Genomic DNA, 25,533 nt, shown 5'->3' with positions numbered 1-25,533 from the left:
GGGGCCACAGCTGAAAAGGCCCTGGCTCTGGTTGAGGCCAGCCTAACCTCTCTGTGGCCTGGGACCTCCAAGATGTTTTTGTTTGCAGACCGTAAGGTCCTCCGTGGGACATACCAGGAGAGGCGGTCCCGTAGGTACGAGGGTCCTAGGCCATATAGGGCTTTAATGGTTAAAACCAGCACCTTAAACCTGATCCTGTACTCCACCAGGAGCCAGTGCAGGGGATCTCAGGGAGGTTCACAGAATAAGAATCTCATCTGTCAGGGATTCTTTAGCTGTGGTTCCTGCATTACAAGGGGTTGGACTAGATGACCCTTGGGAGTCTCTTCCAACTCTGCAATTCTACGGATCTATTATTCTGCCACCTGCCAGCTCCCTGAACCAGACAATAGCTGCAGCAGTCCTCAGTAGGCCTTTGCAACAAGAGGCTGAGTTGCTTCATTGTGGGGAGAGAGAAACTTGGCTAAAACTGTTTATGGCCAGCACACGCTTCCAGGCAGTCTCTATTTTGCTGGTGGTATTAAATTGCATACCAGCAGATTCTGGTTGTGCAGATAAATTGTACTGTACAGTCATACCTCGGGTTACAGCCGCTTCAGGTTGCGTTTTTTTGGGTTGCGGACTGTCGAAACCCGGAAGTACTGGAACGGGTTACTTCCGGGTTTCAGCGGGCGCGCATGCGCAGAATCCCTAAATCGTGCTTTGCGCATGCGCAGAAGTGCCAAATCGCAATCCACGTGTATGCAGACATGGGTTGCGAACGCTGCGGGTTGTGGACGTGCATCCCGCACGGATCACGTTTGCAACCCGAGCGTCCACTGTACACTCTTGCACAACATACCTGCTCCACCCCATCAGGTGTTTTGCAGTAAGGAAAGTGACTGGGAAATGGACTCCCTCCTGTGGGAGGCGAGCGAGTTCCATAGTTTAACCATGCGCTGTGTGAAGAAGGGCATTAGGCAGCGTGATTTGAAGTATCAGCAGAGAGAATTAAACAATTTCCCAGGCACCTGAAATTGTGTTTTGAGGCAAAAAGAGACAAAGGAAAGTGGAAAAACAGGGTGTGGAGAATAGAGAGTTTCGTGGCCAATAAGGTAAATTCCTGAACCCCTTGCCCCCTTAAAAGCTCTGCCCCACTTGGAGTGCTCTGAGCCTCCCAAGCTGTTTTAATTGATGGTGAGGACTAGAAACTTAATGAATCTAGCAGTGAATAGTCTGCTTCTCAGAGTTGTTGTTGTTTAGTCATTTAGCTGTGTCCAACTCTTCGTGACCCCCTGGACCAGAGCACGCCAGGCACTCGTGTCTTCCACTGCCTCCCGCAGTTGGGTCAAACTCATCCTGGTAGCTTCAAGAACACTGTCCAACCATCTCGTCCTCCGTCGTCCCCTTCTCCTTGTGCCCTCCATCTTTCCCAACATCAGGGTCTTTTCCAGGGAGCCTTCTCTTCTCATGATGTGGCCAAAGCATTGGAGCCTCAGCTTTAGGATCTGTCCTTCCAGTGAGCACTCAGGGCTGATTTCCTTCAGAATGGAGAGGTTTGATCTTCTTAAAATCATAGAATCATAGAGTTGGAAGAGACCACAAGGGCCATCGAGTCCAACCCCCTGCCAAGCAGTCCATGGGACTCTCAAGAGTCTCCTCCAGCACCAGAATTCAAAAGCACCAATTCTTCGGCGATCAGCCTTCTTGATGGTCCAGCTCTCACTTCCATACATCACTACTGGGAAAACCATGGCTTTAACTATACGGATCTTTGTATCCCAGACTTCACATTGGGATACCTACAGCATGCAAGAGCAGCACTGCTCTCGGGTATCCCTTTTACTGATCCAAGTGTTTCAGGGTTTCCCTGGCTCAACAACAGCATCCCTTGAGTTTATAATCACAGAATCAAGAGTAGAGTTGGAAGGTACCCCCAAAGGTCATCTAGTCCAACCCCCTGCAATGCAGGAATCTCAGCTAAAGCATGCATGACAGATGGCCATCCAACCTCTGCTTAAATTACCTCCAAGGAAGGAATAGCATCATGGATCACATGGCTGCATAATTTATTCCCGACGCAAGATTCTGGAGTTTCGTTTCCTCCCTGCGATGGGCTGTTGCGTCCCAGGCGCCATCTGCTTTTCGGTATTTGGGAGGGTGGCAAGCTGATCTCTCTGGGGCTCCGCTCTGCTGAAACAGATGCAGGGGAGGGACATAAAATGGGTGGGGGGACATAAAATGGGCAGGAGAGGGCAGGGTTTTGAATCTCATTCCTGTCATGTTATTTATTAATATGCCACCTTTTGGCCAAAAAAACCCCCAAGGCGGCTCAGAAACAACACAGATGCGCATACAAACCTATCAATGCACATGCAACAGAATGCAAATCAGTAACGATCAAAATAAATCTTTACATTTCAGAAGTATCAAAATGCGTTTGCTTTCCTACCAGAAAGGCAAGCAATTATTCCCCACGAAACCATCAAGAGGGAGCAAGAATAAGCACTTAAACAGCAGCTCCTCCTTTTAAGGGTTCCAGGTGAGGCAGGAGGGGGCAAGGCAGGTAGAATCGCTTCCAGCCGTCTCTATCCTGCAGCAATTCCTGTTAGCATCTCTGGGGATTTTGCAGCTGTTCTAGCAACAACGTAAGCTTGGAGACATCCCCTCCCTTAAATTCACGGAGGAATATTAAAATAATACCTCATTAAAGGTAAAGGGTCCATTAGGTCCAGTCGTGGCCGACTCTGGGGTTGCAGCGCTCATCTCGCTTTACTGGCCGAGGGAGCCGGCGTACAGGTCATGTGGCCAGCATGACTAAGCCGCTTCTGGCGAACCAGAGCAGCGCACGGAAATGCCGTTTACCTTCCCGCCGGAGCGGTACCTATTTATCTACTTGCACTTTGACGTACTTTCGAACTGCTAGGTTGTCAGGAGCTGGGACCAAGCAACGGGAGCTCACCCCGTCACGGGGATTCAAACCGCCGACCTTCTGATTGGCAAGTCCTAGGCCCTGTGGTTTAACCCACAGCGCCACCTGCGTCCCTAATACCTCATTAGGTAGAAACAAAAATAGTAAGTAATATGCCAGGTTTTTAAGTTCACCAGGACTCTTGTTAAGGCAAAACGTTAAATAGGAAAAGTAAGTAAGTGGCACAGCTTATTCCACAATTGCCTGCGTCCACAGCAATTCACGTTCAGAGTTGTTAGAAAAGCCCATTGATTGCAGGGAGACCTGTGGAGTCTGGAGTCGGCTCTCGGAGGCCTCAGATGTGCCAATTCATTTCAGCAGGGCAGGAAAAGGCCCCAGTGGGCTGAGCTCTCTGCCTCCATCCTTCCGTGTGTGTTCCGACACACCCAGGCGCACCACTGCTTGCCTCCTTCCATTTCCCAATTTCACACCACGGCCCAGTCCCCTCGTCGAGGCTCTGTCTCATCTGGCAAATCCACGCTGGCAAACCCATGCTCCATCAGGCGTGCAGAAATGAGTTAATTAAAAAGCATCACAAACTACTTTCATAATTGAGTTAACAAACCTCTAATATAATTGCTTTCCTAATGCAGAGTCTATCAAGCTGCAGGTAGCGTGTGCACATTTGTGGAGCGGCGGATGTCTTGTCTGTCCGTTCTTGCCTGCCTGCCCGCCGGCCCCTCCCTGGGACAGAAACTCCCCTGTCGGAAAACGCAGATTCTGCACTTAAGAACAAATTGTTTGAGGTGGCTTGTGTGACTTTCCTCAGGGTTGCTCAGAGTAGACCACCTGAAATTAACAGACCTACGTTAGTGATTCCATTCGTTTCAGACTGACCCTTAGTTTGTTCGCTTCTCGAATCTTTCTCAAATGTGGAATCTTTTTGGCAAAGAACAGTGCATAGCAGAAGGAGGAATTGTGATTCCTGGAGAAGAAAGGTCACGGAGGCATGAAAATGCCCCCACCCCCAGCCCCCGAGCAATGCTGCTTTTTGCAGACCTGGCCTGCAAACATTCAGGTTACCTCCAGAACTACTAGGTCTTGGAACTAGTTTTTGAAAGAACATAATAATACATGATATTTTTTTATTTATACCCCGCCCTTCCCGGTTCAGAAAACCAGGCTCACTAACAACAAATTTAAAACACTTAATTGATGCAACAAAGAACAGCATAAAATACAGTATAAAATGTGAATAACAATAAATTCAGAATTCAAAAATCAATTTAGGGGGGAAATCCATCCAATAAACATTAGACGATCCCCAGGGCTAGCTGGCTAAATTAGTCCTATTTGGGCCAACGAGGAGACCAGGGGAGAATTAGCTGTGGGATCCCAGAGCGGGTAATCTTCATAAAAAGGGGAGGGGAAGGGAAGGAAGGGGAATAAAAGATCAGGCTAAGTTCAAATTGAAAACCAGGCGGAATAGCTGTGTCTTACAGGCCCTGCGGAAGGAAGTGAAATCCTGCAGGGCCCTGGTTTCATGGGACAGAGCATTCCACCAGGTCAGAGCCATCACTGAAAAGCCCCTGGCCCTGGTGAAGGATAATCTGACTTCCTTAGGGCCCGGGACCTCTAAGCTATGATTATTCATGGACCTTAAGGTGCTCTGCGGGGCAGACCAAGAGAGGCAGTCCTGTAGATACGAGGGTCCTAAGCCACAAGGGGCTTTAAAGGTCAAAACCAGCACCTTAAACCTGACCCTGTACTCCACCTGGAGTCAGTCCAACTGGTAAAGCACTGAGTGAATATGCTCCCATGGCAGGGACCCCGTGAGGAGCCTCACTGCAGCATTCTGCACCCGCTGGAGTTTCTGGGACAGCTTCAAGGGCAGCCCTGCGTAGAGCGAATTACAGTAGTCAAGCCTGGAGGTGACCGTCTCATGGATCACTGTGGCCAGGTCGGGGCGGGAGAGGTAAGGGACCAGCTGCTTAATGCGACGAAGGTGGGAAAATGAGCCCTTCTGGACCAGTCCAATGGGCCATCCATTCCAGTATCCTGTTCTCACAAGGTTCTCACCAGATGCTCATTATGGGAAGCCAGCAAACAGGATCTGAGCACAAGAGCCCTCTTCTGTGGTTTCCAGGAACTGGTACTCAGAAACATCACTGCCTACAAATGTGGTAGCAAAGGAAGAAATAGCTGCGATTCTGAAGAATCGGAATTATTTTACAGGGGAAAACACATGCAAGAAGCTGTGTGGGAAGTTTGCAGGCTGGGCCTGGTGCCAGAGCCATGTCCCGTCAGCCCACGGGAGTCAAAGGTACACTACCCTGACCCATGGAGGCTCTATCACGACTCATGTCAATTTTTTTAACTTTCTGCCTGCCCCCCTTGCTCCCTAGCCAGCACTCGTTCAGAATGCAACCCGTGCCTTCCCGTCCCCCAGGGAGCTCTTTGAGAACGTGCTTTCTGATGTGCTCTTCATTTGTGCGCCTCTAATTGTGTCATCTCCTCTCTCCTTATTGATTTGTTGGCAACTTTCAAATCTGCCAAGCCTCCTGCGTTTGGCGGGCCTGTGATCCTCACTTTTTCTGGATTAATCGTGGCACGGTCTTCGAAAGCTCTTTCCTCTTGCAACGTAGAGGCTTTGCATCCCTGTACGCAGAGAAAAGGGCATTAAAATCTCACTTGAGAGACTTGGAAATATTTCTTGTTCCAGTGGCTGCATCTGACAACCCCAGATTCACCACCCTCCCACGCTAGTTATTTACTTGGCCTCGGAGTCGCTGGGACTGAGATGCATCATAGAGTCATAGAACTGGGGAGTTGGAGGGGATCCCAAGAGCTATGCAGGAATCGCAGGAACCCCCGCAATGCAGGAATCGCAGCTAAAGAATCCCTGACAGATTTGAGGCTGGAGTGGAACCCTTAAGCCCAAAGGCGGCTCCCCACCACCGAAAACACAGGCAGGCTGCTGGTGGGGTGAAGTTGGTCACTGGTATCAGGACAACAAAGAGGACAGAGAATGGACGATGGTAGAAAAAAGTCTCAAGGCGAGAAGCAGAATGGATGCCAAGCCTTTGAGAGAGCTGTCTCTACGGTCTTGACTATGCTACCACTCAGTGGATTTGTAACTGGCTGACTGACCGAACCCAAAGGGTGCTCATCAATGGTTCCTCTTCATCCTAGAGAAGAGTGACTAGTGGGGTGCCACAGGGTTCTGTCTTGGGCCCGGTCTTATTCAACATCTTTATCAACGACTTGGATGATGGACTCAAGGGCATCCTGATCAAATTTGCAGATGACACCAAACTGGGAGGGGTGGCTAACACCCCAGAGGACAGGATCACACTTCAAAACGACCTTGACAGATTAGAGAACTGGGCCAAAACAAACAAGATGAACTTTAACAGGGAGAAATGTAAAGTATTGCACTTGGGCAAAAAAAATGAGAGGCACAAATACAAGATGGGTGACACCTGGCTTGAGAGCACTACATGTGAAAAGGATCTAGGAGTCTTGGTTGACCACAAACTAGACATGAGCCAACAGTGTGACGCGGCAGCTAAAAAAGCCAATTCAATTCTGGGCTGCATCAATAGGAGTATAGCATCTAGATCAAGGGAAGTAATAGTGCCACTGTATTCTGCTCTGGTCAGACCTCACCTGGAGTACTGTGTCCAGTTCTGGGCGCCACAGTTTAAGAAGGACACTGACAAACTGGAACGTGTCCAGAGGAGGGCAACCAAAATGGTCAAAGGCCTGGAAACGATGCCTTATGAGGAACAGCTAAGGGAGCTGGGCATGTTTAGCCTGGAGAAGAGGAGTTTAAGGGGTGATATGATAGCCATGTTCAAATATATAAAAGGATGTCACATAGAGGAGGGAGAAAGGTTGTTTTCTGCTGCTCCAGAGAAGCGGACACGGAGCAATGGATCCAAACTGCAGGAAAGAAGATTCCACCTAAACATTAGGAAGAACTTCCTGACAGTAAGAGCTGTTCGACAGTGGAATTTGCTGCCAAGGAGTGTGGTGGAGTCTCCTTCTTTGGAGGTCTTTAAGCAGAGGCTTGACAACCATATGTCAGGAGTGCTCTGATGGTGTTTCCTGCTTGGCAGGGGGTTGGACTCGATGGCCCTTGTGGTCTCTTCCAACTCTATGATTCTATGATTCTACGCAAAGGCCACTTTGGAGAAGAAATCTGATAGAAGGATGTGATATGGAGAAAGTGGGTAAAGAAAAGTTGTTCTTCCTCTCTCATGGCAAGAACTTGTAGAAGTTTATTTCCTGATGAATGACATGGAGAAAGTGCATAGAGAAAAGTCTCTCTCTCTCATAACACCAGAACTCATGGACATAAAATAAAGCTGAAGACTGGAAGATTTAGGACAGAGAAAAGGAAGGACTTCTTCATGTAGCACATGGTTTAACTGTGGAACTCCCTCCCACAGGAGGCAGTGGAGGAGGAGAGGGTTCATAGATCAGCCCCTTTCTCCATCCCCAGCCAGCAAGACTGATGCAAATTAGAAGTGGTCCCAGCTGCAAAAAAGTACACTGAGGGTGACTCTTGAATTGACCACCTGGTCACTACTATTTTGTTTTGTTTTGTTTTGTGAGGATGAACGTTGTCCATAGACACACAGTGAGAGAAGTCAACTTTTGTTCTGCTGTCAAGAGGGGCACTTCCTCCTCTTACTTGCTGTTTCTCATTTGAAAGGCTGCTTTTCATTTATAAAGAGAGTTTTTGCATTAGCTCAGCCAGCTGTCCCGTGCAGGAGGATGCCATTCCCATTTTACAGGTTGGAAGCTGAGACTGAGTGATTTGCTGACGGCCGCCCAGGTGCCCCCAGAAACAGAGGGCAGGTCTCTGGTGCCCAAACTGCAAATTTACAGAGCTGCAATGTAGTTGCTTCTCCATCTCTCTCTCTCTCTCTCTCTCTCTCTCTCTCTCTCTCTCTCTCTCTGCCCCCCCTCACTCTCAGCACGTTTGGGACTCACTCTGGAAACTCTGCTCTGTCAGGCTTCTGGTCAGGTAGCTAAGCAGGAATCCTGTAAGCCAGAAGGGCAGGGCAAGACCAAAGGCAGAAGGAGTCCGTTGCAAGCAGGATTTCCAGGGAAACTAATCTCACCCAGCAGGGCTTCACAGAAAGTGCTCTGAGTAGTATTCAGTGTTCCAAGTGTTCAGACCACGCAAGTGCGGAATATGTGTGAGGGCTAGAACCTTGACTTTTGATTTCAAGCAAACATGATGATTCAGAGGATCCCAAATTGCACCACCAGGTGCATGCAGAAAGATGCCGTGAGCTTGCAGAAAGACGAATGGCAGTGAGGGGCCAGAACTGAGATCTACAGGTCCTGACACATGACAGCCAGAACTGGAGCCCCCTGGCCTCTTGGGGGAACAGTGGAACAGCATGATAGGAGGCAGAGAAGACCCCCGACCAGACCCCTTTCTCTGGAGCTGCAGTCCACGGCTGCCTTTCCTGGGGCTGCTGTCGGTTTCCGCTCCTGGTGGCCCGTAATGGATCACTCCCCGCCTGCTTCATGTTTGGCTGCATCCTGTCAGCTAACAGGGAGCTCGTCTGCTGCATTTTATGGCCAGTGAGTCGCGAGACGGAACCATTGTGTTTGTGAACGAGTTGACAAGTGGAATTGAGGAGCCGTGAAGCATACAAGCCCACTGTCACCAGAGATTTGTGCTAACAGCCGCCCTGCCCAAGCGTCCAGAAAAATGCTTCGGGGATTCCGTCATTCCGCCGGCTGGATTACCTCTGACGGTCCCTTTCTCCGCCACGGTCATGAGAGCTGGTTCCTAGATAATAGGCCCTGACCCGGGGGGCAAGGCGCAGACACCCAGAGCGTCAGCCTCAGGGAGAAACTGAGGCTTCCTCTCCACCTTCAGGCTGAGCCACAGAGGCGAAACAGAGGCAGCATGGCTTGTGTTCCATCAGCAACCAGCTTTTGCCCCGAGTGAGAGGTCCCGGCCTCGGCCTCAAAGGCCCAGTATACCTGAAGGAGCGTCTCCACCCCCATCGTTCAGCCCAGACTCTGAGGTCCAGCTCCGAGGGCCTTCTGGTGGTTCCCTCACTGCGAGAAGCAAAGCTACAGGGAACCAGGCAGAGGGCCTTCTCGATGCTGGCACCCACCCTGTGGAATGCCCTCCCATCAGATGTCAAAGTGAAAAACAACTACCAGACTTTTAGAAGACATCTGAAGGCAGCCCTGTTTAGGGAAGCTTTTAATGTTTGAGGCATTACTATATTTTAATATTGTGTTGAAGCTGCCCAGAGTGGCTGGGGAAACCCAGCCAGATGGGCGGGGTACAAATAATAAATCATTATTTTTGTTGTTGTTGTTTAGTCGTTTAGTCGTGTCCGACTCTTCGTGACCCCATGGACCAGAGCATGCCAGGCACTCCTGTCTTCCACTGCCTCCCGCAGTTTGTTCAGACTCATGTTTGTAGCTTCGAAGACACTATCCAACCATCTCATCCTCTGTCGTCCCCTTCTCCTTGTGCCCTCCATCTTTCCCAACATCAGGGTCTTTTTATATTATTATAAAACTGTGCATGGGAGTGGGAAAGGTTAAACTATCCTTCCCCAACTGTCAGGAGTGCTCTCATGTCAGGAGTGCTCTGATGGTGTTTCCTGCTTGGCAGGGGGTTGGACTTGATGGCCCTTGTGGTCTATTCCAACTCTATGATTCTATGATTCTATGATAACTGGATCAGGCCAGGGTCCCATCTAGTCCAGCCTCCTGTTCTCACAGTGGCCAACCAGATACCTGTGGGAAACCTGCAAGAAAAATCTGAGCACAAGAGCCCTCTCCCCTCCGGTGGTTTCCAGCAACTTGTGTTCCTTCTGCTCCTTATCTGTGTCCTGTTATGACCTCCAAGAATAACCTAGAATGCCCTCTGAGGTGTTTTAAGTGATGCATCATCTCTGAGCAACAACATCTCGTAGGGAGACATTCTTGGTGGCTGTTTGCACACACGCAAGCACTCTCTCTCCCCCCCCCTTCACCCCGAGTTTAATCAAGGCCTAAATGTGAGTATCTTCCAGAGGCAACGTGAAATATTTGGGCATGCATTTACCAGCTAGGGATAAGTCGTTTTAGTAGCATTCCTAAGAAGTGCGTTTATCAGCTCTTTGGGCAATAGTTTTTTAGCTTTGAATTCACCGTCGTAAAGCCATCTCCTTCACCCCAGCCTGTGTGCAAATGGTGAACCGTTGCCTAATTAAATAGACAAAATGAGGGATTTTTCAGTCGCCTGGAGGCAAGCTAAACAAGCAAGATTTAAAGAAAAACTCTCCAGAGATGCTCATTTTGTTTTTGAAGGTTGGTCTCTGTATCTGATTCATTCTGCGTAGAGCGTGATACAAATAAAACGAGAGCAATACACAGTTTAGGTTTCTGAACTGCGAGGGATGTTTGGATTGTGGACTTGGGCAGCTCAGGATTTGACCTTCCAGTCTGCTTTGGAGCGGGGGCTGGATTTGAGCTCTTGCAGCGAGGAGCTTCTCTTTCCATTTTCAAATGTCCCTCAGACCTGGGTGATTGCTGTGTCTCTTTGGTGACTCCTGGTAAGCATTCCCCAAGAGAAGAGCTCCAATTGATGTCTCTAAAGCAGCCTTCCCTCACCTGGCACCCTCCAGACATTTTGGAAAACAAAAACAGCATCCGGTCCTCACAGATGCCTCTTTTGGGAAACCTGCAAACAGGATTCGAGCAAAATCCTCCTGTGGTTTCCAGCAACTGGTGTTCCGAAACAATTTTTTGTTCCTTAATGAATTTTTTTAATGCAGATTACTTTTTTACAAAAGACATCCAAGTTTGTAGGAGCTGTGTGAAGAAGGCCTTCCTTCTTTCTGTCCTGACTCCCAACACTCAGCTTCCTAGGATGTCTGCAAGATCTAGTGTTCTGGGAGAGGCGGGATAACTTTTCTCTTTCCACTATCTCCATGAGATGCCTAATTTTCTAAGCTTCTATCATGTTTCCTCTTGCTCGCCTTGTCTCTGAGCTAAAAAGTCCCAAATATTTTTGTTGTTATTGTTGCATCATGTATTTCGTGTTTCTATACAATGGTACCTCTGGATGCGAACGGGATCTGTTCCGGAGCCCAGTTCGCATCCTGAAGCGAACGCAACCAGTGTCCACGCATGCGCAGGTCGCGATTTGCTGCTTCCACGCATGCACATGACTTCATTTTAAGCACATGTGTAAGTGGAGACCCGGAAGTAATGCGCTCCGTTACTTCCGGGTCACTGCGGAGCGCAACCCGAAAATGCTCAACCCGAAGCTACTTCAACCCAAGGTATGACTGTACCGTCAACTGCCCCTTGATATTCCAAGAAAGATCAGTATATAAATTTAGTAAATAATAGTAACCTATTGGGATGCAGGTGGCGCTGTGGGTTAAACTACAGAGCCTAGGACTTGCCTATCAGAAGGTCGGCGGTTCGAATCCCCGCGATGGGGTGAGCTCTGCTCAGTCCCTGCTCCTGCCAACCTAGCAGTTCAAAAGCATGTCAAAGTGCAAGTAGATAAATAGGTACCGCTCCGGCAGGAAAGTAAATGGCGTTTCCGTGCGCTCCTCTGGTTTGCCAGAAGCGGCTTAGTCCTGTTGGCCACATGACCCGGAAGCTGTATGCCGGCTCCCTCGGCCAGTAAAGCGAGATGAGCGCCGCAACCCCAGAGTCGGCCACGACTGGACCTAATGGTCAGGGGTCCCTTTACCTTTACCTTTATTCGTAGGGAAGAATCCCCTGAATCATTTTGGTTGCTCTTTTCCAAACCTTTTCCAACTCTACAATATCCTTGCCGAGTGAGGCAACTGCGCAGGGTTTTTACATCAACTCACACTGTGAGGCAGTGTGGTGTAGTGGTTCAGAGCGGTGGACTCGTAATCTGGTGAACCGGGTTCATGTCTCTGCTCCTCCACATGCAGCTGCTGGGTGACCTTCGGCTAGTCACACTTCTCTGAAGTCTCTCAGCCTCACTCACCTCATAGAGTGTTTGTTGTAGGGGAGGAAGGGAAAGGAGATTGTGAGTCGCTTTGAGACTCCTTAAAGGTAAAGGGACCCCAGAGCATTAGGTCCAGTTGCGAACGACTCTGGGGTTGGGGTGCTCATCTCGCTTTATTGGCCGAGGGAGCCGGCGTACAGCTTCCGGGTCATGTGGCCAGCATGACTAAGCCGCTTCTGGCGAACCAGAGCAGCGCACGGAAACACTGTTTACCTTCCTGCCGGAGCGGTACCTATTTATCTACTTGCACTTTGACGTGCTTTCAAACTGCTAGGTTGGCAGGAGCAGGGACCGAGCAACGGGAGCTCACCCCGTTGCGGGGATTCGAACCACTGATCGGCAAGTCCTAGGCTCTGTGGTTTAACCCACAGCGCCACCCATGTCCCTTTTGAGACTCCTTAGGGTAGTGATAAAGTGGGATATCAAGTCCAAACTCCTCTTCTTTTGAGGGGTTGCCACATTGGGGAAGCCTGCCCTACGGAGAGCTGTTTATTGAAGAACAGAAGCCAACCATTTCGGCAGAGCGCTGCAGCTTGGTTTCTGCTTCTTGGACCCGACCGCACTTTCATTCTTAAGCCCGGCTTGTCCGCCTGCCGCTCAGGCCCTGGAAAAATGTGTGTTGGTTTTCATGAAAAGCATGAGAGCATCTTGGAAGCACGAATTCTCTCGCTGGCATGACAAGCTCAGCAGAAGCGACTCGGGTTTCCGCCGCAGCGGCTGGCTCCCGCTCTCCTTCCCAGCCTCGCAGTCTCCTTTGCTCGAAGCTGTTCAATCATCATAATGAAAAAGGGGCTTCTTAGCGGAGCTTTCACTAACTAGAAATTATATACCTGGTTCCCGGAAGATAGATTGTGCCGCTCCCGAGATACGGAGGGTGGCAGGAACAAGTGAGTGACTGCGTCGTCTGCCACCAAGATGGATCGCACAATTTGAACGATCTACCAGGAACTTTAACCGAGGGGCTTGCGGGCGGGCGGGCGGCGGGGGGCTTGCTGTAGTTTCTGCAGGGACGCTGCCTTCCAAGAGGTAGGCCAGAGGTATGGTCCTTTCCTCTTGCTCAGCTCGATGCAGGATATTTATCGGGCCACCCAAGAATGAACCCCCCCCCCCATATCTGCAAAACTCTTTGATAAATGGCAGCAAACCTCGAAGCCTGTTCATTGAAGCGGCACCAGGCTTCTGCTTTCTGGATATTCCTTCATTTGCTGTCCTCGTGTTTTATAATGGATGGTGTTGCATTTCAAAATGATTACTCATTCAGATTAGTCTTCCTCTTTTTGCATATCCTGTATTGATTCTGAGACCATTAATACTCGGTGGGTCTCTTTGCTGAAATTGGGAGATTTCCCTGGCCCTCCTCCCATTCTCCAAAGAGAGGCTGGGAGGGAGGGAACTTGCATTTAAAACCCCACTGGGGGCTTGACCAAGTCACTGTCTTGGCCCCCGTTCCTCATCTGCAACAACAGAAAGATCCTGCTCCACCTTTCAGGGTTATCGTGGGGACAGAGCGCTGCACCGGCTTCAATATGCTGCAGTTACATCAAAGTCATTCCACCCCATCTGCTTCTTTAGTCCTGGTGTTGAGAGAGGGAGAAGAACCTTTATCTGTCCATTTCTCCAAGCCACGAATAGTTTTATAAACTCCTACCATGTCGCCTCTTATTTGCCTTTTCTCTAAGCTAAAAGGTTCCCCAACGCTGTATCCTTTCCTCCTAGGGGCGTCTCTCATCCCCTTGATCTTTTCGGTGGCCCTTTTCTGAACCTTTTCCAACTCTACAGTATCCTTTTTGAGGCGAGGCGACCAGAACGTTTGAAGGCCTCTGCTTGAAGGGTGCATCTGCCTTTCTGCAGGAAGGGAGGTCCAGATCTGTGGGACCACCACCAAGAAGACTCTGCTGTCCCTGTGCTCGCCAACCTAATTGACCACCCTTGCGGAACTCTGCTCAATCTTAATTACGGCTGCCATATTTCAAAAAGTGAAAAATCTGGACACAAAAGTTGTTGTTGTTTTTTAGTTGTTGAGCTTTTTTTGCATATCTTTCCTGCAGATTCCGTGAAATTCACTAAAATCAGCACTTCCGATTTCTACCTAGACATACTTCGGGTTACAGCCGTGTTTTTTTCGGGTTATGGACCGCCGAAACCCGGAAGTAACAAAATGGGTTATTCTGTTACTTCCGGATTTCGGCGGTTGCGCATGCACAGAAGCGCCAAATTGCAGACATGCCACTGCAGGTTGCGAACGTGCATCCCGCACGGATCACGTTCACAACCCAAGTGTCCACTGTACACAATTCCAGCTATGTCCAGGAAATTCCAGGCGTGTGGGAACACCTAAAATAGCTACGCCAGACTCTCTAGGCCAGGGGAAGCCTTAAGGACTGCTTCTCCCCATATGAACCTACCTGGACTCTGTGGTCATCATCCCAGGCCCTTCTTCATATGCCTCCTCGAGAAATCCAGAGGGTGGCAACACGAGAACAGGGCCTTTTCTGCAGTGGCTCCCCATCTGTGGAATGCTCTGCCCACCTGCCACCTGCCACCTTCATTATACCAGAGCCTCCAAGTGCCCCTATTTTCCAGGGACAGTCCTGAATTTACAGAAGCTGCCCCAGTTTCTGATTTGATATCGGATTGCTCCATTTTTCATTCGGACATCCCTATTTTCATCCGAGAAATGATGGAGAGCATGGAGTTGTCCAACCCCCGAGCCATCTGAAAGCAGCCCTGTATAGGAAAGGTTTTTAATGTTTTATTATGTTCTTATATACGTTGGAAGCCGCTCAGAGTGGCTGGGGCAACCCAGTCAGATGGGCAGGATATGAATAGTAAAACCATTGTTATGGAATAGGATGTCCCTGTTTTCATTGGAGAAATGTTGGAGGGTATGTCATAGGCAGAGACATCACCTTGCCAACAAAGGTCCGTATAGTTCAAGCTATGGTTTTCCCAGTAGTGATATATGGAATTGAGAGCTGGACCATAAAGAAGGCTGATCGCTGAAGAATGGATGCTTTTGAATTCTGATGCTGGAGGAGACTCTGGAGAGTCCCATGGACTGCAAGAAGATCAAACCTCTCCGTTCTTAAGGAAATCAGCCCTGAGTGCTCACTGGAAGGACAGATCCTGAAGCTGAGGCTCCAAGACTTTGGCCACCTCATGAGAAGAGAAGACTCCCTGGAAAAGACCCTGATGTTGGGAAAGATGGAGGGCACAAGGAGAAGGGGACGACGGAGGACGAGATGGTGGGACAGTGTTCTGGAAGTCACCAGCATGAGTTTGACCAAACTGTGGGAGGCAGTGGAAGACAGGAGTGCCTGGCGTGCTCTGGTCCATGGGGCCACGAAGAGTCAGACACGACTAAACGACTAAACAACAACATGTCATAGGCACCTTTAGGCACCAGGCGAAAATGTTCCTCTTTAACCACCAGGCCTTTGGCTGAGTAACATCCTATCTTTTTTCATACAGAGCCAGTTTTGTTGACTTTTACGCCATTGTTTCACACTGCGTCTTTAAATGTGGCACTTAGGGGACATTTTATCAGAGCCGCTCAAGAGGCCTCCATTCCTTTTACGGTCTCGATGCAAGTCCAGAGTCGGGGTTATTGTGAAGGCAGGAATGGCCTGGGTTTCCTGTTTCCTTAAGTTCTTATTAGGGACCTCAGAAATTTAACGGATCCTCGCTCTCTCCCCCGTACCAACTTGTGCCTGCGAGCGTGCAAGAGTGTGTGTACTTGTGCGCATGCGCATGCGCATGCAAGTGTGACAAGGGTTGGGGAAGCAGCCGTGATCCAAAGGCAGAAGCGGAACCAAATTAATCTAAATCTGGTTAAAATTCCGGGCGCCCACCCTCCTCATCTTGCGTACGCGTTGCATTTAGTACGTTTTTAAAATTCTCCCCTCTCTGTTTGCAATTCGTAATTAAGTTCAGCCAGAACACAGATGAGAGTTTTTAGCTGTTTTTAGCTGTTTAATGTTCCGTCAGGGCCTCTCGTCGTTGGGGGGGGGGGGGAGAGACTCTGGGGCGGGGAAGTGACAGACGATTTTACAGTGTGCCTGTAAGAATTTCATAGCGCCTCGTAAATAAATAAATAAATAAATAACATCACGCGCTCCCCCCCCCCACTCCACGCCTGGATTTACGAGGAGCGCTGTCCTTCCGGGGAAGGAAGAAACAATGCGATTAAAGAGCCCTCTGCCACCAGCCCCCCCAGGGGGGGAAGTGGGGCTGACATGAATGGCAACTAACTCCCTCTCGGCCGCCTTCGCTCGCATCCCGTGGCGGCACCCTCCCTCCTTCGCTCTTGAGCTTGTCTTCTTTTATCCGCACCGTCTTCGAGCATAAACGAAAAGCTGCCAATATTACGGCTCAGGAAATATCGCCGGTCTCGTCTTGCAGCTGTAAATCTCCCCCTCTTCTTTTTTTTATTATTTATCTAAGGGTCATCCCTGATGAAGGGGTGGTTGCGGGAGCGACCGTGTTGCATATTTATCGCGTTGTAGAAGTCTGATCTGTAATGTTAGCCTCTGGAGGTACACCATTAATAGAGATGGTCCAAAACGGAGAGCTCATCTCCGCGTGCTACTTCTGGGGCAACCTCCATCCTTTCCCCTTTCTGGCCACTCCCTGCCTGCTCCCTGCACCCCTTTCTCTTCTCCCCGCTGAAAACTTACTCTTCTCCCCAGCAAGCAAAGCTCAGGCGAGTGTCACAGATGCAGTTTCCCCCCTTAGTCAATGTTGCTTCTTAACTTCTTTTCTCCTCTGGCACTGGAAACACGAACTTTTCAGCCAGTAGGATCCTCTGCATTCTCAGATTCAGTGGTACCTCGGGTTAAGTAATTCGTTCCGGAGGTCCGTTCTTAACCTGAAACTGTTCTTAACCTGAAGCACCACTTTAGCTAATGGGGCCTCCTGCTGCCGCCGTGCCGCTGGAGCACGATTTCTGTTCTCATCCTGAAGCAAAGTTCTTAACCCGAGGTACTATTTCTGGGTTATCAGAGTCTGTAACCTGAAGCGTCTGTAACCCAAGGTACCACTGTATTGAAAGCAAAGTCATGTATTGCCACCGTGATACCATCTTGAGCTTCTGCTCCTGCTTCTTTGGCGATTCCTCGTAGCCGAGACCATGAACACGGTCTTAACAGTGAGTCCATAAGTGACTGTGAGGCCAATTCTGGATCCACACGCCCTTCCACAGTGGGGACATAGGTTTCCGGGTGGGAGTTGATAATGGTGAGGGCATAGCTGCCAACGTTTCCCGTTTTTTAAGGGACATTCCCTTATTCCGAATAGGATTCCTCGCAAGAAAAGGGAAAAGTTGACAGCTATGGGTGAGGGTTTGCCAAGCGTGCCTTCCTCTTAGCACATTTCTCCCCTGCGTCCTGAGTTCGAGTGTCTTCAAAGCCCACGACACCTTTGGTAAAGGCTGTTCTCCAATTGGAGCGCTCGCAGGCCAGTGTTTCCTAGTTGTCTGTGTTTATACGACATATTTTTAGATCTGCCTGCTGGATCAGGGCCATTGGCCCATCTAGTCCAGCATCCTGTTCTCGCAGTAGCCAACCGGAAGCCTGCAAGCCCTCTCCCCTCCTGCAGTTTCCAGCAAATTGTATTGAGAACCATTGCTACCTCTGACCGCAGAGGCAGAGCACATCCATCGTGGCTGATAGCCATCAGTCCTCCATGAATTTGTCTAAACCCCTTTCATAGCCATCCAAGTTGGTGGCCTTTGCTGCCTCCTGTGGGAGGGAGTTCCAAAGATTAACTATGCACTACGCAAATAAGTCCTTTTTTCATCTGAATCTTCCAACATTCAGCTTCACTGGATGCCCACAAGTCCTAGTGTCACGAGAGAGGGAGCAAAAGTTTTCTCTCCTCTCTTCCTCCACGCTGTGCATCATTTTATAACCAAGTTTCTCAGCCTTGGTTCCCGGATGTTGTCGGACTACAACTCCCATCATCCCTGTGGCAATCACACAGGGTCCCCGGACGTTTGACAGTCTATTGATCCCTGTGCCACCACTGTGATCGCTTCCCCGCTGCCACCAACCCGTTTCTCTCGGGTACACACTAGTCCAGACAGTTGTTAACATTAAACCAAATACAGTGGTACCTCGCAAGACGAATGCCTCGCAAGACAAAAAACTCGCTAGACGAAAGGGTTTTTTGTTTTTTGAGCTGCTTTGCAAGACGATTTTCCCTATGGGCTTGCTTTGCAAGACGGAAATGTCTTGCAAGTTTGTTTCCTTTTTCTTAACACCGTTAATACAGTTGCGACTTGACTTCGAGGAGCAACTCATAGAACGCGGTGTGGTAGCCTTTTTTGAGGTTTTTAAAGACTTTGGTGATTTTTGAAGCTTTTCCAAAGCTTTCCCGACACCGTGCTTCGCAAGACGAAAAAAATCGCAAGACGACAAAACTTGCGGAACGAATTAATTTCGTCTTGCGAGGCACCACTGTAAACAAATTTATTTTATAAGCATTAACAAGTTTATGGTTTCAGATAATTTTTCTTGTCAGTTTCTTAATCCTAGTTTCTTTACCGGCCTAATAACTTCTGATTATCCCAACTGTTTATCTGACTTCTCCTAACAGATTCTCTCACTCTCTCACATCAAACTATCCCAGCCCGCAGACTTATCCTCCCTCTCTCTTCTCTAACACCCGACTGACTCCCTCAGCAGCCAGAAACACCATAACCAGACACTGGAGAGACCTGTCAGGAGTAAGCATGGACCAATGGTACCAAATAGTATGGGAAACAGCCCTACTAGAAAAATTAACCAATAAACTGAAACTGACATGGGGATAAATAGAAGAAGACGCCTTCACCCCGGTATGGCTCCCCTTTATCACATACACAACCCAACAGGACAATGACAATAATCCACCAACAGCATACAAATCAATATGGCTAACCTGATCCAAAACACACACACACCCCACTCACACACGAAAACAAAGATCACCACAGCCAGTCACAAGCAAACAATCACACCCTAGGCCAACCCCAACCTCTCTCACCACCAAAGGAACACAAGTGAACAACACAAGCAACGCTGACACCAAACTCTACATACATTAAACATAATAGAAACACCGCCACCCGACCCCACCCCCATCCATCTTCCCTCTCTCCACCCCCCCTTTCTTTTTTCTTTCTTTTTTCTTCTCCCCCTAATGCCTCAACAAATGAAACGGATTTGTAAAATGTTACACGGCAGAAGAAGAAAAAAATACGAGGCACTACACTTCTGTAAAACAAGAAAATCCTTAATAAAAAATATTTTAAAAAAACAAAACTCTAACTCTAACTCCAACTCCTCCCCTTGGGTTCCCACTTGCCAATCACTTCACACTCATTTAACCCTTTCCTCATGACCCAGAATGATGTCACCTAGGAGCGCAAACGCCGCAATCCTGACCACTGGTCCTGTCTAGCTAGGGGTGATAGGAGTGGTAGTCCGACAACAGCCGGGGACCCAAGATTGAGAAACACCATACCATGACACCTCGTCGTTGCCTTTTCTGCGAACTAAAGATCATCCTGAATGCATGGGAGAAAGGGTGGCTGGAGGGGGCCCAGTGCAACAGTGATCCTTTGCTTAAAGCCCTTGAAGACTATCTAGAACAGGCTTCCTCAACCTCGGCCCTCCAGATGTTTTGAGACGACAATTCCCAGCATCCTTGACCACTGGTCCTGCAAGCTAGGGATCATGGGAGTTGCAGGCCCAAAACATCTGGAGGGCCGAGGTTGAGGAAGCCCGATCTAGAAGGATGCCTGCTCTCCTCTTGACCTTGACGGATCTGCCGCCTCCTCGGTGCCTCTCGTGCCCCCACACAAGTGGGCACCCAGAGGTCTGCTCCACTGCTGCTGACTCCTTTTCCGCGGCATTAGCCGGCGTCGCCGGTGACTAATGGCCAAGTCGGGGGCGACTGCCGGGCCTCCCTCTGATGTATGGTTGTTATATTAAGGGTGGAAAGGTGCTAAATGAGCCCTCTTTATTTTACATAAATTAGCTCAAAAAGCCATGCATCAATGCCACCGCCACTTACAGCCCTGCCCAAAGTTTGTCTAACCAAGTTTTAAAAGGCGGGGAGGAGACTTGGCCACGTTCCTCATGCTTCTTCGGTGGCGCTGCTGCAGGAGGGGACCCACCGTTTCCCAGCGGGGGAGCCCAGCGGGGTCCACGTGAAGAATCACCGGCACGAAAGGCCTTTCCCAATATAAAGCCTAGATCCTTCTTGGAACTGGCCCAGGCCCTCAAAAGGCAGCATCATTCCAGCAGGGGCCGTGACACCTGGGTTAAGTTCGGTGTTGGGGGGGGCGCTGGAGATGGGTGTCCCTTGTTCTTTTCCAGGCAGTGGTGGGAGGGGGGCCAGTGTGGAAATCTGAAGCCTTGCGACTTGGCAGGCAATGTAACGTAAAACCCGTCCCGGCTTCTCAGGCCTTAAGAGACATCCATCAGTCCCTGATCTGAGCCGCTACAGGGGGCCGAGCTGGGCAGTCGCCCCCTCCTCAGATCGAGCCCCTTCCTCATTTATGATTTGCACACCCTCTGGGCATCCCAACTTCTGGTGCCTGTCAAAGAGAGAGAGAGAGAGATCACATGAAACAGTGATCTAAAGGAAGGTTGCAGCGTTTGTGCCTTTTGCGTTTAGAGAAAAGGCAACATGATAGAAGTTTGCAAAACCGGACAGAGAAAGATTTTTCTGCCTCTCTCATAATACTAGAACTCGTGGACATGGAAGGAAGCTGAATGTTGGAAAGTTCAGGACAGACGAAATAAAGTCCTTTTTCACGCAGCACATTGTTCAGCTGTGGAACTCCCTGCCACAGGAAGCTGGGATGGCCACCAATCTAGATGGACAAATTTATGGAGAAAGGGGCTTTCAATGGTCATTAGCCAGGATGGCTGTTCTCTGGCTCCGCAGCTGGAGGCAAAAACACTTCTGAATACCATTTGCTGGAAACCACCAGACGGGAGAGTTGCTTTCGTGCTGGGGAAACTCAGCCAGATGGGAGGGGTATAAATAATAGATGATGATGATGATGATGATGATGATGATGATGATGATTATTATTTATTTCCTGCTTGCGCTTCTTCCATATCCTGGGGGAGCAGAATGCTGGACGAGATGGGTCATTGGCTTCATCCAACAGGGCTCTTCTTATATCAGGAAAAGAGAGGGCATGTGCTGAACACACATTTAGAAACAAGTGGAAATTTGCGACCCTAACAATTTTGCACCCGGGGCAACCGCCCCTGGACCCCTCCCTCCCCACGCCACTGGATTCTGTCTCTAAACCAGGAATGGGGACCTGTGGGTCTCCTGGTGTCACTAGACTGCATCTCCCATAATGCCTAGCGGTTGGCCGTGCTGGCTGGGGGCTGATGGGGGGCTGAAGTCCAACAGGATCTGCACAGCCACGGCTGCCCGCTCCCTGCTCTAAATGTACCTTCAGAAGCAAGTGAGAACCACAGAATATCGTTTCTAACCCTCTTAGTCACTTGCTCTGGGCAACGGAAAGGATAGGCATGTGTTCGTTTTATCAAAGAGAGAGAGAGATTGCGTGAAACATTGATCTGAAGAACAGCGTTTGTGACTTTTTAGTTCAGTATACCTGAAGGAGCGTCTCCATCCTCAGTGTTCAGCCCGGACACTGAGGTCCATCTCCAAGGGCCTTCTGGCAGTTCATTCACTGCGAGAAGCCAAGTCACAGGGAACCAGGCAGAGGGCCTTCTCGGGAGTGGCACCCGCCCTATGGAACACCCTCCCACCAGATGTCAAAGAGTTTTCTCAACGTATCTGGTAACTGAGAAATTAAAGTTTTTTTAAAAGGTTTTGAATAAATTCTGAAGGTTTTTCCCTGTCCCCTTCAGTTCATCAAATGCACAGAGCGCATTTTGAAATTCTAGGTGTGAGAAGTTTTGCCTGGAGTCAGGATTTTCAGCGGGGTTCTTAAATGTATTGTTTACTTTTATTCCTGTTTCTCCAAGGAACTCAGGGCAATGTGTTTCCCTCCATCCCCATTTTATCCTCCCAGGAGCCCTGCGAGGTAGGTCAGGCAGAGGGAGAAAGAGAAAGAGGCTGCAGGTCGCTGAATGGGTTTCATAACTAAGCCGGGATTCGAACCCAAGTCTGGCCCTCTGCCCACAAAGACGCTTCCCTGAGCAGCCCCTCCGTCAGCCTGAAATTTTCCCCGCCTCTCCTGGCTTGTTAAGACCTGCCATCCTCTTCCCCGGGACGCTGCTTCTTCCAGTTCTAGCGTTTTGCATTTTGTCATCCTGAGCAGCTTGACCTTGTCAGCAAACCTGAGCCCTTCGCCGCATCCATCCTGCTAATTCACCCTGCCGTTTAATGTGTGTGGAGCCAGGAGCATTGGAGTGTCTGAAAGTGAACTGCTCCTTCTCTGCAGGGCTTAAGGTGCCCTGATTTCCGGTGACAAGAATCACAGAATTGCAGAGTTGGGGGGACCCCAAGGGTCATCTAGTCCAACCTCCTTACATGCAGGAACCTTTTGCCCAACGTGGGACGCGAACCCATGACCCTGAGATTAAGAGTCTCACACTCTACCCATTGAGCTCTCCTGCCAGTGTAAACAATGTTGAGCTGGATGGGGTTCCCTGCATGGAGTTCCCTGTTCACTATAGCTCCGGGGAAGGGTAATGGCAATGACAGTGGGCACCAGGTTTCCTTCCTGAATTAAAAAAATAAGCCCCCTTTTATTAGAACCTAAGACCCTTCCTCTCCTTTTCTCCCAAACGCTGCACCCTTTCCTCCGAGGGCAGTCGACCCATCCGCCCTGATCCCTCTGGTTGCCCTTCTCCCAACCTTTTCCAGCGGTAAAGGTAAAGGGACCCCTGACCGTTAGGTCCAGTCGTGGCTGACTTCGGGGCTGCGGCGCTCATCTCGCTTTATTGGCCGAGGGAGCCGGCGTACAGCTTCTGGGTCATGTGGCCAGCATGACTAAACCGCTTCTGGTGAACCAGAGTAGCGCACAGAAACGCCGTTTACCTTCCCGCTGGAGCAGTACCTATTTAACTACTTGCATTGGTGTGCTCTTGAACTGCTAGGTTGGCATGAGCTGGGACCGAGCAACAGGAGCTCACCCCATTACGGGGATTCGAACCACTGACCTTCTGATCGGCAAGTCCTAGGCTCTGTGGTTTAACCCACAGCGCCACCCGCATCCCAGTGTTTCCAGCGGTACAATGTCCTTTTTCGAGGTTAGGCAGCCAGAACAGTGCCTGGGACACCCTCGCTTTCCCAAGAACTTTGCAGATGCATCAGTGCACCTGCCTCGCTGTGGACTAGCAGCCCAGTGGGCTTGGCAGCTGTGGCAAAGGGGTGTGTGTGTGTCAGGATTTGAGAAATGAGAACTGGGCCTGTACGGAATGGATGGCAAGCAGGCGAGGTGCAACATCAGGGCAACCATTGCTCAGGTCAGGCAGCATTTTCAGGTTGAGAAAGATCAAGCGATCCAATCTATTTTCCAAATGCCAAGAGGGGTGTGTGTCCTTCTCGCTTTTGGTTTATTTATGAAAATATTTCCGTGCCGCTGTTTCATAAATATATATATATATCCAAGGGGTTTGCAGCACTAAAAACTTTAAAACATACAATTAAAAAGTTTAAAAACCAGTATCACTTACCCATTGTGGAAGGATGCATTCTTAATTGCCTGCATAGGTCTGGAGGAATCAAAAGGTTTTCAGTTTAAAAGTTGGCGCAGAGTGTGCCTGCTGAATCTCCAGTGGCAGAGAGTTCCACGGGACACGGCCGATGACACCGGAGGCTCAGTTTCTCATTGTTGTCAAAGTGGACTCACCAACTCAGAAAAATGACCAGCAATGCTCCCGCAGATGATCTCAGCGATTGACGCCGGGTTGTAAGAGTTCAGGCCTCTTTTCCTTTTGATAACAAACAACTCTCTCTTCTCTTTTTTTTTACTCCCAGGGAAGCCTTTGCAGATCAAGCCCAGGTTGTGAGGACGGCAACACCGTTGAGCAGCGCCCTGCGCAGCGGATGACGCCTCTGCCACACACGCCTCAGGGATTCGAAGCCACCTGGCGACTAACTCAGGAAGACTCAGCACCGAGACAGACAGGCAAAGGCTCGGCTGGATTTTCCAGAGGGTCTGCCCGCTTGTTTTATGTAAGAAGTGGGGTTTGTGAGATGAAGGCTGCCCCAGTCTCCCACACAGCCCAGGAGCGCAGCTTTGTGGTTTTATTTTTTTCCCAATAAAGGAGCTTTTCCCTTTCAGACTTTCACCAGCTCCTAATTCAGCTCCTCTGGCCTGCACTGCAGGGGGAGCGTCATCCAGAAACGTCTGCCTGGGTCCCAGACTCAGCATGGCTGTGCTGGCTTCACCTGGAAGCAGGGAGAGAGACCAGGTAGAAACCTAAGATATAGATCTACACCCCAGTCCCTATGAAACTTTGCCACCTCAAGCTTGGACCACTGGCCAGTGTGGTTTTCCCAAGGGTGCCAAAATGCAGAGCTAAGAGAAATGGTTGCTGATAGATGGCTCTGGCGTTTCAAAGCCATTGTGGGTTGAGGGGCTTAAATCTCATGCCTGACTTTGTCCTGAGAGAGGCGAAGTTCCTGCAAACTTTGGAGACACGAAGGCAGAGGGCAGTTTCTCTTTCTTTCCTGAACAGAATTTTCTTTGAGGGGAAAGAACCCAGATTCTTTGCATTTCTTTGATAGTCAGTGGCCAGATTTGGGTCTCAAAGTGATTTGTAAAACCAGCTTGCCTGGGTGCTTTTATTATGCAAAAAACAACAACCACACAAGCAAAACATTTATATTTGTAGAGGCGTGTTGTGAAGTTCTATACAGGTCTTTGTTGTGAAAGAGAGTCTTGTGTTTTCTCTGGGCGTGGGGGTAAATCACAGGGGTTTTGGGGGTCCTTTCTCCAGACCAAATTACTCAACTGATTTCCCTCTTTGGGTGGAAATTCTGGGGAAAGATCTCGTGCAGGAAGAGAGCCATTGCAGTGCATAAACAGATTCCTCCCTTCCTCTCCCAACCCAGCTTTGTATGTGTGACCTAGTTGGACGGAGGATCGGTGCCCTACTCCCTTTTCAAATGAATCATAAAGCCATTCGAGTGAAGTGATACCAAGCCAGTCTTTGCCTGAAACATACGGTGGGGTCGAAGGTTTCACAATGACCCTTCTTCTCCCTGGAACTAATCTGGGTGCTGTGGCTGGTGAGATCTGAGCCAATGGCTCATTGCCCATTTTTGTGGGGGGGGGCCCTCCAATATTTTGAGCACTCTCTAGGTTGAAATGCATCCTGCTTCTTTCTGCTCTTCTGCAATCTGTCTGCTCCTCCATCAGGTAGTGTGCAGTGCAATAAGCCTGTGTTGCTTGAGAAGGGATTTTTCTTGGCAAGGAATCTCCCCTGCTGACGCCACAACCTGGGATTTCCACGGAAGGCCAAACACCTTTTACTCACGGCGAGCACAGGAGACTCGCCTCATGGCCTGGGCAGACCATGCTTGATCCTGCAACAGACTCTGCCTATCAAATGGACCGTGATGGGCTAACCTTTGGCTGGGACGAGTGTATTTGTGTGTGTATGTGTGTGTGTGTCAGTGTCTGTGT

The 25,533-nt window shown here is 49.5% G+C and overlaps 1 protein-coding gene across 1 annotated transcript in view; it reads left to right on the top strand.

The window, feature by feature from the left end:
* Positions 1 to 24,779, top strand: part of ZC3H3 (zinc finger CCCH-type containing 3) — a 274,215-nt gene extending 249,436 nt beyond the window's left edge. The window contains exon 12 of the mRNA XM_053395133.1: positions 23,880 to 24,779. Coding sequence (XP_053251108.1) covers positions 23,880 to 23,911 — 32 coding nt within the window. The 3' untranslated portion in view covers positions 23,912 to 24,779. The remainder of the gene's footprint in view (positions 1 to 23,879) is intronic.
* Positions 24,780 to 25,533: the final 754 nt, after the last annotated feature.

Source organism: Podarcis raffonei, chromosome 7 (assembly GCF_027172205.1).
Source record: "Podarcis raffonei isolate rPodRaf1 chromosome 7, rPodRaf1.pri, whole genome shotgun sequence".
In the NCBI taxonomy this organism is placed as follows: Eukaryota; Metazoa; Chordata; class Lepidosauria; order Squamata; family Lacertidae; genus Podarcis; species Podarcis raffonei.
The sequence above is the reverse complement of the archived record's forward strand: the minus strand, read 5'-3'. Positions and strand labels throughout refer to the sequence as shown.